The following is a 19398-nucleotide window of genomic DNA, read 5'->3' as shown; positions in this document are numbered from 1 at the left end:
GATAATTTTTTGTCATGGGTGGGGACCCTCCTGTGCATTGTTGATGTCTCTCTCTTTCAAACAAATATAAGTAGAAAAATACTACTAGCTTCAGAAAGAACAGTGTGAATTCATGAAAATATGAAGGATAAAATGGTTCAAAAAATCCTTGGGAAATAAGTTAATATCCTGTTCATCCTCATAGAAACCAAACCATACTCCCAAACCATGGTGAGTTGGGGCTATTTTGGGGAACACTGGAAGATTCAGTCTGTTGTGAAATGCCTCCTGAAGCTGTGTTTCTCTTCTGCAGGAAATGTTACCTCCTCTGATAAAATACCCCCCAACATGCTCGGCGTGATAGAACATTTTAAATGATAATAGTTTTTACTTGGTAGTAATGCATAAACCTTAGTAAATAGTTGTTTCAATTCATTCTTTGAAATGGTCTAAACATTCCCCTTATGTTACTATTTACATGATTCATTTACTGAGAAAATCTTTTTTCAAAAATGGTGAAGAGACTGCAACCTAATCCTATTTGATTTACCACCAGATCTAATTTACTGGTGTTTCCCCTAGTTAGCCTGCAGGCAACATCTTCAAAGTTTTCCCTAGCCTCTTCCTAGATTACAGGCTTATAACAGACCCAAAAGGAATCATAACTTTTCATCAGGGAAACATTGCCTGTTTATATTCTGCAGGGCATGAGCAGCAAATGTTTTAATGAGACAGGCCATTAGACTTTTACTTGGCAAAGAAAGACAATCTCAATAAACTAGTAAACGACTGTCATTCTTTGACTTATTACCAGGTACCTTAAGCCCCTTATACACTTTGCCTTTAATCTTTGCAACAACCATGCCAGACAGGCTCAGAGACAAGCTCAGGCAAATGTGCCCAAGATCACCCTACAAGGTGGAGGGGCTGGGATTCGAAATTGGGACTTTGACTCAGTATCCTGTATTCTTTATTCCTCCATTGTGCTACAATTACAAAGCAGTTGTTCTGGTTGTGATCTCTCAAGGCTGAGTAGGTGGCATTTTAATTTTCATTCGAAAAGAATTTCTCTGAACAGTGACTTGACATGGGTCCTCTCAAATTTGCTCAACCTTGCTGCCCCTTGAAGCCAGGCTGTTTTCCATATAAGTTAGTGGGGAAAAGGCAGGGTTCTCGGCTGATTTAGTGTTGATTTTAGAACTTTATGTTCTGTCTCTTTCCTTTCTTCAAAGATGGTGATGCTCTAATACACTGGAAACCAACACAAATCAAAGCCTGATCACAGTTAATAGGGAGGAGCATCAGCTGGGCCTCATTGTACATACTGTGTGAACTAGGGCATCCCAGGAAAATGGTTGCCAACCTGAGAAACGGCCCCAAATCAGAAGGCACCAGAAACTGATACAAAATGAGAGAAAAAGAGAAAAAGAGTTAATGGTCCCTAGAGGGACCACAAACAAACTGTGCTCATAGACATATCTAGTCCTTGCTCAGATTGGATTCTGTTTAGTGGATGGCCTCTTCCCACCTTCACGAACTGAAATTAGCGTTTTCAAGTCCCCACTTGGGTTGTCTCCTCCGTGAAGCCCTTGTGTCTCTTCCTGAATTCACTCCTTGTTCCCCGCTCTGAAATTCTATTGCATTTACACCTGGCTCACACAATTTTGTTCTTTATTCACATATTCTTTTATGTGTTTGTTGGGCTCCTTTCTCCAACTGGATTTTAAGCTCCTTAAGGGTAGCAATGTTGTAAAAGTAAATGGAACACTGATGACACAGTAGGAAGTCAAGAAATACTTGTTGAATGATTCTGATTTTTATACACTTTGGTTGGGAAATCATCAAATTTGAAGGCATTTATCTAAATGAGGACAATCTTTCATGAACACTTCTTTAAGGGGCTAACATTTGCTTGCTCTGCTCTAAAAAGGACCAACTTCTTTTAACTATTTCCCCTAAAGCAGCACCATAGTAGTGATCCTCCCCCTCCCAAATGCTAGAGGTTGGGGAAGAAAGGGGATGTATTCACATATGCTGGCGAAAGAGGACTTTGGATGTTAAACCATTTTCTAGAGTCCTGGAGCTCAGTAAAGTTTACCATTTGTATAGGAATCTTTTAGCTCTTGGATGGAAAAAACTCTTTCCTGTAAAACTTCATGGAATTTCTGCTCCTGGCAGGGGCGACAGTTATTCATTGTGGATCTTGAAAACTGTGGCATGGTTATCCAAATGGGCACCAAATAAAGCGAGAAAAGAAAAGACTCAACTACATATTTTAGAATTATTTTTGGTTCCAGGTGATGGGCTGGGCAGGCTGTGACTGGCACAGACAGGACTAACCCTTTACTCAGACTCAGGGGATCACTTCTGATCTAAAAACCTTGTCCTCCAAACCAGCTGCTGAAGAAACAAACGTCAAGTCCAAGACCTTACTTCATATTCTGGATGACCACACGTTCCACCTGCATCTCTGTTTTGCCCAGAGGTGTCTTCAGTCTTTTTAATTGGAGCTTCTGTGTAGGGTCCTGCTGGGGATGGGGGTTTTATGTTTGAATATAGGTCCATTTCTTTCTCTGGATGATTTTGACCATCTCGCCTACCTCCTTCCAATCACCTGGACTTGGCTGAGTAACAGACATATACCCCTAGGGATCCATCTTATTGAAGAAGAGTTCCTTTATTATTATGGGACTCTGAAGTGGGAGCCAACTCTCTGGAGAGAATTTCCAAAAGAGTTCAATAATTTTAACTCAGCTTCCACTAGAACAGCAGCTAACATTTATTAAGCACTTACTACGAGCCAGGCCTTCTGCCAAGAACTTTTTCATTTCATTTAATATTCATGAGGCTGCTAAGAGTGATAAAGTAGTATTATTCCAATTTTACAGATTAGGGAATTGATGCACAAAGGGGCTAAATCACTTGGTCAAGGCCACACAACTAACTGACAGTGAAAGTCAACTTAGATACCCAGGACAGTGCCTGGCATGTTATACATGATCAATGAATATTTGTTGAATAAATGAATGAATGGTCCTGGATCTCAAATCTTAGGGTGTTCATAATTTTGTTGTAGACATATAGCATTTTCAGGTGAGAAGGGCAATAGCACATAAGATGTGATGGGGTGGTGTTTATCAAGGGTCAACTGAGCAGAAAACTGAGCGATGAGCACTCAGGTAAGGGAGATATAAGATGTAAATGAAGGCTGGAGCGGGATGGGAAGGTAGAGGGGACTTGGCTCTGAGCTCTTTTCATTTTTCAGTACATTAGAGGACACCCTTTCTTCTTGGCTTACAGGCCCAGGACTTAAGCCACCAGTCATAGTCCTATATCTGCCATACCACAAGTTTGGTCCTGAGATGTTTCCCTTCCGCCTCCTCATGCCCTTGTGGCCTTAAGGGCATGGCTGTTTCTCTGTGGTATGGTCAGACATGATGAGAAATGCAGGCCCAAACTGCTGGATCACTCCAAAGCAGGGAGGAATCTGGAATGGAGTTGTTAGGTTTGGGGTATTTTAATCATTTCCTGCAGGTTGGCAAGTTCCAGAAGGGTCAATTTTTAAAAGAAGCCGGCGGGTACACTTGAAATTTCACTGCTTCTCCAGAAAGTTTTCATATTTGGTTTCCAGATTTGATGTTCCACTGAGGGGTGTCTGAGACTCAGACATTTCTCCGTGGTGACACTTTTCTGTGACAACCCTAATTTCTTACTTTGGTCCAGTAAAACTTTTCCATTGGGGCACCTGGGTGGCTCAGCTGGTTGAGTGTTTGACTTCAGCTCAGGTCATGGTCTCATAGTTCATGAGTTTAAGCCCCACATCAGGCTTGCTGCTGTCAGCACAGAACCCACTTCAGATCCTCTGCCCCTCTCTCTCTGTCCCTCCCTCACTTGTGTTCTCTCAAAAGTAAATAAAACATTAAAAAAGAAAAGTAAAACTTTTCCATTTTCCATACCCATTGCACTGGCTTAGCCTGCTTTTAAGAAAACTGGTTTGCTCCTAACACAGGATGGAAATGTGTGTTGTGGGAGGCGGGCAGAGGGGCAAGTTGGGAGGGAAGACTGTCCATCCTGAGGCCGGATCTCCTGCTCATTTATGAGATGACTCATTTTTATTTTGTCTGGCTTCAGTGCATGCCTGCTAGTTCTTGTCCACCTGTGACAGTATGAGGGATACAAGCCCCAATTAGTGGGGGGCTCTAATGACATGTCCTCCAGCGCCCAGGCAGAATGTGACCATAGTATCTGCCCACGCTGACCATCAGGTCAAACACATTAGCCTTTAGAATGATTCAGTGGAAGAAATGCACTTGGTGACAACAACCCAATATTCAGACAAAGGTTATTTTAGAACTACTCATGCTAGGGGCTGAGGACTGTATAAAAGCTCCCTTAGCCCTGACAGTCCTCTGATGGGCTGAGCTCTGACATACTGACAGCGGGAGGGAGCAGCTGCACTGACTCAAGGGTTCCCACCCATGGTCACACACAAGAACCTTCCCAGGAGGCCTTGCAACCACCAAAGCTAGGGCCCACTCCAGACTTGGCTTCAATTGTTCTGGCATGAGTCTGGGGGCATCATAATTTTTTTTTAAGTCTTCCAGGTGATTTTATATGTAGCCAGAAAAAAAACCACCTGCCATTAAGGATCCAGAGAAGGAGTGTCTGAAGAGTTGGTAGAATACAATCCCACTCGTGCCTCACAATCCCCTTGGCATAGCCCCCACCCTGCTTCATCAATTTTCCATTTTCTCCAGGATTATTTCCACCATCATAATAACAAGCTGCAATTTCTCCCATTCTAAACAAGACTCTCCTTATACTCCACATTGCCCTTTAGTTACTGCCCTATTGCCCTGCTTCCTTTTAGAGAAAAACTCCCTAAGATGTGCTTTCTGTGTGTGCCATCCAATTTCTTTCTGCACAATTCCTCCTAGACACAGTCTACCCAGATATCTCCCGTCACTACTGCACAGACAATGGCCCTATCTTAGCATCCAGACATGCAGGTGTGTCCAGCTCTCACCCTTGCTCAGAGATGAGGAACCTGGAGAAGCCCAGCACAGGCACTCCCGATACCCTCTGGGGTCCAGCCTACAGCTGGCCCTGCGGAGCTGGGATCAAAGCTCAGTGAACAGAATGCAGAACTGGAAACTTCCCAGGGAAATGAGAATGACAATAAAGCCTTCAGGAAAGGGAAAGTGACTTACACAGCGTGTGGTGGTGATGATGACAGAACTGGAGATGAAAGAGAGACCATCGTTCATGCTGACCTGAAGCGCTGCTTTCCTGCAATGACAAAGGAGCCAGAGATGCTCAGCAAGATGTACAAAGAGCAGGGGCCCATGAGCTGACACTGAGGTCCCCTGTAAGCCCTGCTCCTCACTACCCAGGGGAAAGACTGTGGTCTCTTCCCCTGGGGCCTGTAAAATGTAGAGGAGGTCTCTAGGGCCCATCCACTATAACCTTTTAGAGACGTCAGGATACCCTTGGCTAGTGTATCAAGGCATTGCATTCAGCCCTTCTTACATTGCAGCAAATTGCATTGAATGGGAAAAGCTTGCTGCCATTTAATTTACCTGTCACATTGTCATAGGAAGAAGTGTTCCCCAAACATGGCTCGAGTCTATGGGGATAACCTTGTCACGCTGTAAACTTAATGTTCTGTTGTTATTATTGGGACTATCAGTAACTGATTCTGACGAGGGGGGTTGTGACCATCCTGGCAAACTCACGGAGGGACAGCAGTGGATGAGTTACCTTCCACCCACCTTCCATCTCTGTGAGACTCACTGAAACCTGAGCTTGCATTTTGCTTGTACTTGGCCGTATGGACACAGGGTTAGTTGGTGGAATCAGTGGACTTGGAGACCAGTGTTAGGCAACCAGAGTTGGAGGCTTTACCATTAGAACAAATGATCGAAAGCAGAATTTAGATGAAAATGTTTAGTATTGTTTCCTCAAGACCACCATTCTATCTTCAGCCTGTTGTAGACATGTTTACAGAGAAATGAGTTTGTGTTCTCTGACAAACACAGCTTCTCTGCTTCCCCACATAGTTCTTTTCTTGCTCAGGGTACTAATTGTCTTCCTTCTGTTGAATAGTTTCATCACACTTCACCACCACCTATTATAATAGCACCGCCATGGAATTTCTCCCCATAAATTAGTTCACAGAACCTTGTGCAGTCTGAGTGAACACCCAATGTCCTGCAGAGGCTCAGAGGAAGGAGCACTGAGCTTGGCCTCAGAAGGTCTGAAGCTGAAGTCTTCAACCAGCTCTGGACCCACTTAGCCCCTTTGAGCTTCCTTTCTGAGCTTCCGTATCTCTAAGGAGGAGATAATCATCTAGCAGGGAAATTACGATGACGGGGCAAGGTAAAGTTTGTGAGAGGGAAGTGTGAGAGCTTTCTAGAAATGTAGTTGTGTGAGACACACCTTTATTCAAATCTAGACAGTCCTACTACTGCAGTGTGACCTTGGGCAAACTACTTAAATTCTACTTAAATTCTCTCAGCCATAGATTCCACATCTGTAAAAAAACTGGGATGACGTGAGTACCTGGTTCTGTGGGAACTTGGGAGGATAAAGTGAGATCCCCTTTGTGAAACATTTGTCCTGGTGCCCTGCTCACTGTAAACATGGGCACCATCATCATTACCTGGAAAGGTCTAGACAAAGACTGCATTATGACAATGAAGAGAGACGTTTTCTTCTCCCTCTGTCCCCTCTACCTTCTCTCTCCTCCCTGGCTGTGAGGTTCAGTTGCTGGTGGAAACTTACATGCCAACTTCTTTTAAGATAGGTGCTGGACACAGCAAATAAGTATCTTCCACAGTGAAGGGCTTCTCATCTGTAAAAAGGAAGTCACTGGATTAAGAGGAGTGAAGTGACTTTATAATTTCATATTCAGTGACTCCTAGAGACCGACTCCTGGGAGACACTAGAAAAGCAGTAACTATTTGAAATAGAAACTAGCCTTGAGCCATAAAATCCACTCAAGTGAACGCACTTATAGTCTCCTGCCAGAACACTAGTCTCTGACTTCATACATCCAGATGAGTCAATCAGGGAACAAATAGAAACTGAGCTCTTACCATAGACCAAGCATAACCAAGGGGAAACCAGAAGATACAAGACTGGTCCCCAGGGGAGCTTCAGGTCTGAGTCTAGTTTGAGAGAGAAGTCATGTTCATGGAGAAGGTTTGCTGATGCAGCATTGTTTACAATGGCCAAGACATGGAAGCAAACAACTTAACTGTCCATCCATGGATGAATGGCTAAAGAAAATGTGGCATATATATATATATATATATATATATATATATATAATATATAACACAATATATATATAGTATATATATATATAATGTGTATATATATAGTATATATATATCATTGTGTGTGTATATATATATATATATACACACACACACAATGATATATCTTGTGTGTGTGTGTGCACACACACACACAAGATATATCATTCATTCATAAATAAAGTAAATCTTGCCAGTTGTAACAATGTGGATGGACCTGGAGGGCATTATGCTAAGTGAAATATGTCAGATGAAGAAAGACAAATATCATATGATCTCACTTTTTTTGTTGAATCTAAAAAAGAAAAAAAAATGAACTCATAGATTCAGAGAACAGATTGGTTGTTGCCAGGGTGGGGGTGGGGGTGGGGGATGGGCGAAATGGGAGAAGGTGGTCAGAAGGTACTAACTTCCAGTTACCAAATAAATCATAAGGATGTAATATACAGCATGGTGACTATAGTCAACAATACTGTACTCCATATTTGAACGTTGCTAAGATAGCAAATCTTAAAAGTTCTCATCACAAGAAAAAACTTGTAGCTATGTATGGTGATGGATGTTAACTAGAGTTATTGTGGTGATCATTTCGCCTTCTACACAAATATTGAATCACTATGTTGTATATCTGAAACTAACATAAACTTATTGATCAATTGTATCTCAATTTTTTAAAAAAGAAAAAGTTTGCTGACATATTAGAAGTGGCTAAGCCAAAATATCATTTGACTTCAGAAGACAGAGAGCTCCCTTTAGGTGGGTGATGTGGTGAGGCGACAGGAAACACAAAACCTGAGATGTACTTTGGTGAAGAGAATGGCAAGAGGAATTGCATGAGTAAAGGTAGAGCACAAAGAAGACATATGCCAGGGTAGGAGGGAAGTAGGATTTGAAAAGATCAGTATAGGAAGAAGTTTGAGTGAGACTGAGGAATTTGGACATAAGTCTATTAGCCATGAAGAGATCTTTGGAGACTTTGGGAGAAAAACTTGAAGTGATGATTTTGGAAGTTTCAGCAGATGCAGCTGTGAAAGATGGATGAAAGTGGGGGGGCACTAGAGGTGGGAAGTTCTTGCTCTTATTCTATGGGTTGACTGGGGAAATCTTGAGCAGGTTTCATCTTGAGCTCCTTAAAAATGTCATTGTGTCCCAGGTTCTGGGGCCAGAAGCAGGGCTGAGAAGTTACTGACTATAGTCAGTATATAGCACTTGTTCCTTCATGATGCAACATTTAAGAGTGCATGCTCTGTGCCAAGAATTGTGGTAGGACCTGTGGGTGAGATGGAGATGAATAAAATGAGTCCCTTTAATCAGCTGTGAATATGAATGCCTGCACTAGAAGACAGAAAGGAATACATGTATAATTGAAGGACAGTATTCTGCTATTGGAATGTTATGAAACTGATGTGTCTAATGACATTGGACTGTGGCAGACACGAAATGCTTGCCTGAGTGGGGATTAGGAAGCCTCGTGCCCTCCATGCCTGGGTTGAAGGAGCAGAGCCACCGGGGGTGGGAGTTAGAGGATACATCTGAGTGCTAAGCACTGTGTCTCCATGGAAGCAGGAAGAAGAGGATGGTCCGTTACAGTCTCCTCTGATGTCTAAGCAAATTTTCAAGTGGTGAAAAGTTCGGTTATTCCAAACCATTCATTAATTTATTCATGCATGCATTCATTCATTCATTCTTTTGTTCATTCATTCGTTCAACAAATATTTATTAAAGACCTACTTTGAGCTAGAGACATAGGCTTCGAGAAGAGAAACATGGTCTCTGATTTAATGGATTTTACAGGAGCTGCAGGGGGGGATAGTTATTGAGTACTTTCATTTTTATTGAAAAATATATTCTTTTGAATGTCTTCCACATGTCAGGGCCTTGCAATGAACAAAACAGATGAAAGCACCTCGCTTAAGGAGCTGACATGCTAGTAACTACACAAGTTACTATTTCATTATCATTGTGGTGAGCGCAAAGAAAGAGAAAGAAGGTCAGGAAATGCTTCCCAGAGGAGAAGCCATATAAGCTAACACCCATTGTCAGGTGAAGAGGACATGGAGTGAGCCAGGAAGCCCTGCAAAGGTCCTGGGGCAGGAAGGAGCCTTTTAGCTTTGAATGCTAAAAGGAGGTCAACAAGGCTGCTGAAGTTGAGTGAGACAGTGATTCAAAATGAGGCTAGAAAAGGCAGCAGGGCCAGATGATCAAGGCCTTGTGGGCCATGGTGGGGCGACGGGAAGGTACTGGAGGTCCCTCCTCATATTTAGAACTAGCATTCGCAGATTACGGAATGTTGCTGGGGCAGTGGAGGCATGTTGAATGGAATTATGAAGCTTTATGGTGACAGTGGTGGATCATACAATCCTGAACTGAGCATTTTTATTTTCAAGGTGTTTCCCAGTCTCTGGTGACAATAATGGCAGTGAGACTCTCCCAGGGCATCCTGTGTGTCGGTGCTCTCGGTGCACTTTGAGCGTGCTACATAATCGAATTTATAACCTGCTAGCTGTGCTCCCAGGAAAGAATATTCTTCCCTTTATTTTATTTTATTTATTTATTTTATTGATTTTTTTAATTAAAAAATGTTTATTTTTGAGACAGAGAGACAGAGAGAGAGTAAGTGGGGTAGGACAGAGAGAGAGAGGGAGACACAGGCTCTGAGCTGTCTGCACAGAGCCCCACGCAGGGCTCGAACCCACAACCTGTGAGATCGTGACCTCAGCCGAAGTCGGACACTCAACCGACTAAGCCACTCAGGCGCCACACTTCCCTTCATTTTAAAGGTGAGGAACAGACGTAGAGAGGTGAAGAAACTTGCCCAACATTACCCAGGGGAGCTTGGATCCACACCTAGGCAGTCTGGCTGCCACCTCTTGATAAGAGCCATGCGTTATCACCTTCTACAAGACCTTGTGAACTGAGACAAGGCAAGGGCATTGGGCGCATTTCCCAGATGCAAAATGGAGGCTCAGAGAGGCAACAGTGACCCATGGTTGCACAGCAAGTCAGAGGCAAAGCCGGGACTAGATGTGAATTCTCCATTATTCTTCCCTTGCCAAGAGCCTCTCCATTCCAGGAAAGGCTTATATTAGACAATAAACCAAACTCAGGACAGGCATGGCTGACTAGAAACTGTATTTATTTTCTCTTGGCCATGGCTTATCCTGCTTCACATGCACTAGTAATACCTGGGAGTGCAGATCCCTGCCCATGGAGCCACGGGGTAGCCACAGAGTGGCCACAGGAGGCCTCGTGACTCTTGGCTGCATTCTGTGGGAAGAGCTGGTCACCCAGAATGGGCATCCAAGTCAGAGACACAAGGGAGGCTCTGGGCCCAGCATGCCCATGTGGCTATTAGTGCCCAAGCCACTTGTAGAGCTTTCTCTGAAAAGCTCCTTCCCTGCCCTCCATCCCACTGGAAGGGGGTGAGAGGACAAGACTGGCCTAGGTCAATCAGTTGGTTCTTTTCCCCTCCCTTCATTTTCCTTTCCTGTTTAGGAGACCAAATATTTCTGGAGCGAAGCAGAGGAAAACCTCACTGGGAGGACTGAGGACACTTTGCTGGGGCTGTGGTGCAGCCTTAACACTGCCTTCTGTCAGTTTATCAGCCTCTGTGCCTGTGGGCCTGCTCTGGGGAGCTGGCATCTTCTGCTCTGAGAGGGATTGTTTGATTTGGAGCCTGTTTTCACTTTACCACAAAAATGAGTGACTTTTTTTTCTCTCTTTCTCTCTCTCTTTCTAAACAAAGAAGGGCCATTTGGTTTCCATAACGCAGATCATCTGACTTCTTCCTGGAACGTCCTCTTGGGAAGCAGGGCACAAAGCCTTCCCCCTCGGCTGAGCCACGTTTGGCTCAGGGACCCTGCCAACCTTGCCGCCACTTCTTCCAAAGCCAGTGGTGTTTATGGGGCCATAATCCACCCCAAGGACGACTGAGTCCCGGCTCCTCTGTCCAGTGGGCAGCCATTTCACTGTACGTTAGCATTGAGTGGGCAGGGGAGAGGAGACCAGGACCTAGGAGACCAGCGCTTGGCTTGTTGGCAACAGGGGGAGAGAATTAGGGAGGGGTGGGAGTTTGAAACCAGAAGTTAAGGGAATTTTTAGATGATCTGTAAATATAAATTTCCTTGCCTTTTACCAAAGATATTTCAGAATTCAGTGCATAGACTCGACATAGGTTAATCTAAAACACTTGCTTATAAGAGTCTAATAATAGAACAGAAGCTTGATTTAAACCCAGGTTTGGGGATCAATGAGTGTCATTATGCCAAATTGCCAAACACCCAAGGCTTGAGAGCTGGGCATCCCTGAAGATGAGTACAGAGGGCACAGAGGGGGGCAGAGTACACACACAAACACACACACACACACACACACACACAGAGTCTATATTCTCACAAATGTGTATATCCACTACATCTAAATCCATATCTATATATTTATTCTGATTCTGTCTGACACCATACTCATGGCCTCATTTGACATTATTATTATTCATTATTTACAATTTGGGAAACTGGCTCAGAGAGGTTAGTTAATTGAATCAGTGTTGCACCACTAGTACATGTCAGGGCTGAAATTCAAACCCAGGTTTTGTTGAAATGATTTACCCAAGGTCAACCCAGCTAGTTTTTTTTACAGATGTAATTTAAACTAGTTAGCCATTTTACATTGTCATAATGTCACAGCTAATTTTGTGATATAGCTAGCCTGAAGTACACTAGGAGCTAAGTCTTTTTATACCTGACCACTTTGGAGGCAAATGGTCAAGATGCTCCATGGGTGAGGCTGGATAATAGTAGGAGGCATGTCTTCTATGAGAGGGGGACAGGAATTGAAAAGCTCTGTGGTAAGGTTCAGGTACCTTTTGAGAGACAGTGATCTACTGTAATGAACCCATGTTCCAGAATCATACACTCAAATATGTACACTCCCAGGTTTTGACCTTGGATCAATGTAATTCTTTTCAGACGATTGAAGGAATTCCCAGAATTGTTCCCTGCCATTGGTGACTATCTAATGGATTTGAGATAAAACCAGGATTAAAATTCATTAGTTAATTCAAACACCAATCACAGTGAATCCTTCTACAGGCTGATTAAATAATTCAAATGCTTTTCAAGCCTTGGCAATCTTTTCTTGATATAAATATTTATTTCTGGCCAACAGCACAAGAAAAACCTTTAGCCTTATCAGGGAGAGCTTGCTGAAACCCTCCAAAAGCTGATGTAAGTTCCAAAGTAGAGTTTACATTCCTACTGTTACAAAATAATGAAAGTTAGGGGACTAAGTGAGCTCACTCTGCTCTTTCTCCCAATCTCCACTGGGTCTAGAGAGCATTTCATGGCATCCTCGAGCCAAGCATAACTGTTCAGCACCAAATTATCAGCTGGTTTGGGAATGTGTCCGAACGGAGAATAGACAGGCTGGAGTTAGGCTGGATGTTTCTACCTTCTCACTGAATTCTCAAGTAACCGGCTTTTTAAAAAGTTAAGTTTTTAAAATACTGTGCAAAAACCTGAAATAAACTGATATTCAGCAGGACTCCAAGTTGGTGCAATTCAAAGCATCTGGGTTGAGCTTTCTGGAGCCCCAGCCAGAAAGGGGGTGGTTGATTGCCCTCTTGGGGCTCCTGCGATGATAATTCACAAACACGGGGATCTTACTGTCAAGCTTAATGGAACCCACTGCTTAGAGTGGAAAGAGATTAATATTTTTTGGGCATGTACTACGTGTCAGGCCCTGGGTGGGGAGGTTTTCATAAACGGGTGAGATAATAAGCCTATGGATTTTTTGATGAAAGACATTACACAGTAAACTACATTAGGGGCCAGAGCAGAGATTTTGAAAGTGGGAGAGTGGCTTCTACTTGGAGAGGCTGACCAGGGGTTCTGAGGTCAGAGCAATGAGAAACAAGAGTCAAAACAGAATGGGAAGAGATGGTAGTGAAGCGCAGGTGGGTGGGACTAAGTTGGGAATAATCCTCAGAACATAGCGCATCCACCGGCATGTCCTCTCATGCCCGGCTGAAGCCAGAGGAGTACCTTGAATGTTGCAGAACTGAGTTGGCCACCATCTTCTGCCTCAGGCATGACCCACATCTACCCACCCCTTCCCTAGCCTGGAATTGTGGCAAGGTTTCCTTGGAAGCCCTCAGTGGCTACTACTATGGGCTCAGGCAAAGAGCTTGGCCCACAGGTCCCAGATAAGTCCCGTGCACCTACGTGTAACTATTTTACCAGTTCCTGTAGGTTATGGGTATCCAGGATATGTCTTTTAGTTTCCCTCCCTCTTCCCTGGGGCAGGTTGCACTAGGATGGAGAAATAATGCGCACATGAAGAGCCAAGGCTCAGTTCCATCACCGCTTTGCCACCCACTGCCTAGGTCACCCTATCTGCAACCCAGAGTTCTCGCCTATCAGATGGGAATCATACTCATTTCATAAGTTGTTGAAAATTTGAATGAAATGATATGATTAAATGCTCAACACCTAATAAGCACTTGCATGTCAACTATTATTACTAAAGTGAGGTACCACTAGGCTCCTTCTCTGAGGCACCTGTACAACACAAGATGTGAATGCGTGCGCAAACTGAGTATGTCTTATAACTTATCTACCAGCTTGTGTCAGGGCTATATGGTAAAGGCGTGACGAGAGGAAAGTCATCGATCCAAATAGGATGTGTGGACATGTATATAATGCAGTGGTTCTCTGATGGGGTGATTTTGTACCTCAGGAGACAACTGGCAATGTCTGAGACAGTTCTGGTTGCCAAACTGGGGGAGAAGTGATATTGGCATTTAGTGAGTAGAGACCAGAGATGGTGCTAAATATCCTATACTTCACAGGGCATCCTTCTTTCCCTCCACAAAGAATTATCTGGCCCCATAGTACCAAGGTAAGAAATCCTGGTATAATGTCTATCATGGCTTTATATATCTATTTTGCCCATTGTAGAGGGTCCTTTAGGTATTACTGGATGGTTCACAGCCCCCAGGGTACTGTTAGAATGTCCGGACAAGTTCAGAGGTGTCATAAAGTGATGGACAGAGGAGGGAGTAGCAAGACACTTGGTTGGGGTAAGGACCAGTGCCTCCATGCAGGCTTTCATAGGTCCAGATTTTCCTGGTGGTACGTAGGTGGGATAGCACCTGAGCCACTCTGCTTGGTGGGGCTTTATAATTGAAATGGGGGCACTCCAGAAGCGGGGCTTAGATTGCTGCCCAAGGTTCTAAGCTGCTGTGAGTGGGAAGGCTGTAGAGTCAGAACACCTTATCTATAAATAGCAATATAGGACTCAGAGCTGAGTGCAGTCTTAGAAGAAAATGAAGTGTCATCCTGGTCACTGTGTACATGAGGATCAAGATTACATCATGGCCCCAGAAAGAGAGGAAGTAAATAGCAAGGGACCATGAGTCCATTCCCAGAGGAGTGCGGGGATGGGATCCAGCAGCCTTGCTGGCCTCCACATTGCCTTTTTTGGGCTTATACATTCCCCAGTCCCACACATGCTTATGACCTCTGTGGTCCTAGGCTCATCAGCTTTTGGAACTGGTCGTTGGCACAATTAGTTTGATTTCTCGGGATGTAAATTATTTCCTGCTCATATTTTTCTGCTATTTTTATTAATTATAAAAGTAATACATGTTGAGTGATAGAAGACTCAGAAGAAGAGTGAGAGAAGTGAGAAGTGAGAAGTCCGAGATATACAGGGAAGTTTACAAAAAAGAAATGAAAACCTTTGGTAATCCTAACTTCCAGTGACAAACACTGTTAATGCTTTGGGATATACCATTCCAGAATTGCTTTCTATGCGTATCATTTCTTGCGTAATTGGGATCATAGTACCCGTAATGTGGTATCTGGCACTCATCGTCATCTGAAGTTAAAAGGGGCGGTCTGGGTTATTGCAAGAAAACTAAGTGAAAGTAACGGGGCCCAGGACTCTTGCAAAATATTTTGTCCTCTCAATAAATCTACACCAAAAAAGTTCTTGACTGGTTGGCGTTTATAAAATTTACAAATTATCTTCTAAGCGAAGCACCGACCTTTAAAAATTGAGGTCAGAGCAAGTGGTGCACTCAGGACAGCTATAATTTACTAAGAGCAAATGTATTTTCGAAAGCTTTGTTTTCACTTGGTTGGAGACAGTTCAGGCTTCATGCACAAGGTATGTGTCTCCAGACACACAAACTCTTGCAGCTGTGCCCAATTAGGTTCGGGAGGGTTTTACCTTTGGAACTGGTATTGAGGGGCAAGTCTACCAAAATGGCTAGAGCCCTCCATGCAGTCATGACTATTAATTATGGCAAATGTGGACTGCTTTTAAAGAACACAAACCTATATAGAAACTCAAAGAAGAGGTGGGAAGGAGACCCCAGGCACACATATGAATAATAGTGGGTGCCAGCAAGCTGCTGCAGTGTGCATGCTGGGGGCAAGAGCTGAATGGCATGGGGAAGAGGTCCACAGAGAACATTCCTTTTCTTCCTTTCCCTTAGCTGCCCCCAACGTTTCCTCTAGATGGGTGTTGGGCAAATATTTAAAGAATGTCATTTGGAAGGTGGCATGGATTGTTAGCCTGCCTGGGGTTCTCACAAGTCTGGCCCAGCTCTGTGTTTGCCACCTTCTCTTCCCCCGTTGTGTTGAAGTGTCAGAGGAGCAGTGCTCTGTGAGAACAAGCAGCGTTCATGAAAGTCCAGCCATCTGGTGCAGAAGTCGAGGGCGCCAACTTTGCCCAGCAGGATAGGCAGGGCTGGGGCAATGACTGTCTCAGGAAGTTCACAAGCAATTCTCTCCTCTAGGCATGCCTCAAAAGAAGTGCACTGCACGCTAAGTCCATGTGTAGCTTACAATTTTCGCTCGGAGGCAACTGCACACGTGGTAGAGCAGGGGCACTGTCAAGGGTGAGTCTATCAGGCGCTGCTGTAGCTAACTTTGGGCTGTGTCAACTCACCCCTGCAAGAAGGTCTTTTGCCCCAGAATGAAAATCTTTACCACCTAGTTACCCTCCGGTAGCAACTCCTCCTTTATTTCTACTCCATCCGAGATTACCGGGGCTTTTGTCTGACCAAGCAAAACTCCAGTAAGTTTCCACTTATCTACATTTTTGTTTGGACCTTAAAGATGGGAACACCCACTAATACAGTCTTGGCAGGAGCCACTTCAAAATGACTGGCAAAGCCAGTCATTCTGAAAGTGGGAGCAAGAGGGAAACACTGCCAGAGAACACAAAACTGACGTTCAAGAAAGAGAGGCCAGTCAGGGAATCGGAAGATGTGCTTTACCTGTGAACATACAGTCAGCTGCACACACTGACATGCTGAAGCCTGGGTTCTTCCTTCCCTGGTCCAGGGTTTTTTTTCTTGAACCTGGGTTCGCGTCTTGGCTCCCTACTAATGTGCTCTGTGACCTTGGCCAAGTAGCTAAATCTCTCTGAGCTGAGGTTTCCTGTCTACAAAATGTGGGGGAGTCATGGGAATCAGCACCTCCCAATCAGGTATACATCAGAGTTATGTGGGCATTTGGGATCAGGGGACCCAAGGATCTGTGGGGATCCTCGTTTTGGAAGCAAAGTAAAGAAGTAGCCAAAAGCTTCTGGATCACCCAAGGGTCCAAACTGCTTCTACCTCTGGCCATCTGGTTGACCTTGGGCACTTCTGAGTTTTCATGTCCTACTTAGCAAAAAGCAATACACATAACTCACCCCTCACTGGGGGGCTGTGAGGACGGAATGAGATAGTACAGTGAATGCACAGGGCCCAGCAATCAATTGCTGCTGTCACTTAGATGAAGGTCTCTGGAGAGTCTGATGTGCAGCCTGATTTGGCATCACGAGAGGAGATCCTCCTTTATGTTACACAAAGTGACATTCCACCATCCTCATATGACATCAACCCCCCAGGGATGCATCCACCTTGCACTAAGTACCTTTGACCAACAGATGCAATACTCTAACCAGTGAGAAGGGAAACTTTGAGAAGTTAATACTCTCTTTCCCTCTGTCTTCCCTCCCCATCTGCCACCATAGGTGCACATCAATGATCTCCTTAGGGTGCCCACTGCAGCCCCACGGCTCAGGTGTTTTCTAGGATGAAGTATAGCTTCTGGATAATTGGACAGATTTTAAAAAACAAACACACTGGAACTTCTGCATTTGAGTGAGTGTTGTCTCTCGTCCCCTTGGGAAGCTGAGCCCCTCTTTGGAACTCTTAGAACTGTCTCCATGACCAATGTTCAGTTTGAAAAAAATATCTCCAAAGGAGGAAAAGTTTTATCCTTTGAGTGTGAACAAAAGGTAAATCAGAGCCATGCGTAGTGAATAAGATTGGAGATCAAGCTGGGAAATAATATTTTGTATCAAAAAGTAAGTGTGCCTACAAAACCAGGCAACTGATCTCTCACATGGCCTAGAAGTTGAATTTTAGTGAGTTTGTTAAAAATCAGTCTCTTTGTTTATAGCCCTACTTCCTACCTCACCACACAGCACTGGGATGGTCTAGGTTGTTTTTCATGGTTGCATCAATAAAAACCCCATTTTTAATTTACTGTTTATTAAAGTGGATCATTTCTCAGCTCATATCCCAGTGTCTCCTTTTTAGCATTCTGATCTCTCTGCAAATGGATTTCCAGTTGAAAGTGGATCTTTTCTTGGCACAATGTGCTGAATCCTGGAGTAGGAAAAAGTGCAGCCAGAATAAATAAAGTTTGTGTGAAGATTTCCAAGATATTTTCTTGGACAGGAGTGAGTTCAGCCTGGTGATTGGAGAGCTAAAGATGTGTGCTAGGCCTAAATAATTAAGAAGAATTTTAAAATTAAATTTTAAACAACTGTTGTGGATTTGTTTCTTGTTACATAAGAGACACATTGTAGAAAAGTTAGAAAACAGAAAAAATTAACAGTGTTCTCATTCAGAGGTAATTACTGTTAACATTTTGATGTGTTTTCAAGTCTTTTTCTGTATATAAATGTATGTGCGTCAAACAGAAATAACATGGAGGTATTGTTTTGTAACTTTTGTGACTATATTATTAACATTTTCCCAGGTCAGCCTTCCTTCCAGTTCTTCCTTTCTCCCTCCCTCCCTCCCTTTTTTCTTCTCTCCCTCCTCCTCTTCCTCTTTCTTCTTCTTATCCTTCTCTGCTGCCTCCGCCTTCTTCTTCTCTCTCTCTCTCTTTTTCTCTTTTTCCTTTTGCTATCATAAGTAGTATCAGGACGAACATCTTGTACCCAAGTCCTTGTAAACATTCCCAATCATTTCTTCTTGATGAAGTTGAAAGGGAAATTCTGGATCAAAAATGTATAAAAGGAGTTGCTTCATTTTAAGAGTTGCCTTCTAAAAGATTTAGTGGTGTCTCACCAATGATGAGTGAAAACACCTGTTCCTCTATATTTTTGCTAATACCCAGGCATTGTATTTTTGTTAATCTTTGCCAGGTTGATAGATTATTTCAATTTGGTTATTTCTTTTGGTTATGGTAAGCGTTTTCCATATGCTTCCTGACCACTATGGTTCTTGTAAATTTCCTTTTCATATCTTTTACCCAGAGGTGTGCTTACTTTTTTGTTTTTTGTTTTTTTATTAATTTTAAAAGCAGTCTATATATTAAGGTTATTGACTCTTTGTGTGTTATATGCCCTACAGAGACTTTGGTAGTTTTCTTTTTTCCTTTAGATTTTGAGGGGGAGGGAACAGAAACATAAAAAACAAAAGATATGTACTCAAACTATTAAAATTTCCCTTTATTCTATCTCCCCTCCAAGGCTTAAGAAGGCTCTCCCTACTAGAAAATTATGTAAATATTTATTTTCTTTTCCTTCTAAAACTTTTATAGTTTCATGTTCACATTAAAATTTTTCATCTGGAATTCGTTTAGATGTAAGGTGTGAGATAAAAATCTAACTGAATTGTTTTTCCAAGTGGTTAGCCAGTTGCCTCAACACCATTTTGGGGGAATAATCCATTTCTTTCCTGCCGATTGTAAAGGCCACTTTATTTTATACTAAATTCACATAAGTGTTTGGCTCTGTTTATGGACTTTGTTTCCTGCTCCAATGCTCAGTTTGCCTTTTGTGGCACCAGTTTATACATCATTTCAAT

At 43.2% G+C, this 19398-nt stretch overlaps 1 protein-coding gene and 1 long non-coding RNA gene across 8 annotated transcripts in view; one reads left to right on the top strand and one right to left on the bottom strand.

Moving 5' to 3' along the window:
• ANTXR1 (ANTXR cell adhesion molecule 1) overlaps nucleotides 1-19398 on the bottom strand; it is a 256503-nt gene that overhangs the window by 146823 nt on the left and 90282 nt on the right. For 6 of the 7 annotated variants that reach the window (XM_045054315.1, XM_045054311.1, XM_045054314.1 and 3 more), the window contains exons 11-12: nucleotides 6763-6832; nucleotides 5190-5268 (exon numbers count right to left, since the gene is read on the bottom strand). In XM_045054315.1, the coding sequence (XP_044910250.1) occupies nucleotides 5190-5268; nucleotides 6763-6832 (149 nt within the window). Of the gene's footprint in view, nucleotides 1-1758; nucleotides 4136-5189; nucleotides 5269-6762; nucleotides 6833-19398 lie in introns of those variants that run through there. The other variant, XM_045054316.1, reaches the window with a different exon arrangement.
• Nucleotides 1-19398, top strand: part of LOC111559831 — a 120253-nt gene that overhangs the window by 63273 nt on the left and 37582 nt on the right. The window lies entirely within an intron of this gene.

The sequence above is a fragment of the Felis catus genome, chromosome A3 (assembly GCF_018350175.1).
Source record: "Felis catus isolate Fca126 chromosome A3, F.catus_Fca126_mat1.0, whole genome shotgun sequence".
Taxonomy (NCBI): Eukaryota; Metazoa; Chordata; class Mammalia; order Carnivora; family Felidae; genus Felis; species Felis catus.
The sequence above is the reverse complement of the archived record's forward strand: the minus strand, read 5'-3'. Positions and strand labels throughout refer to the sequence as shown.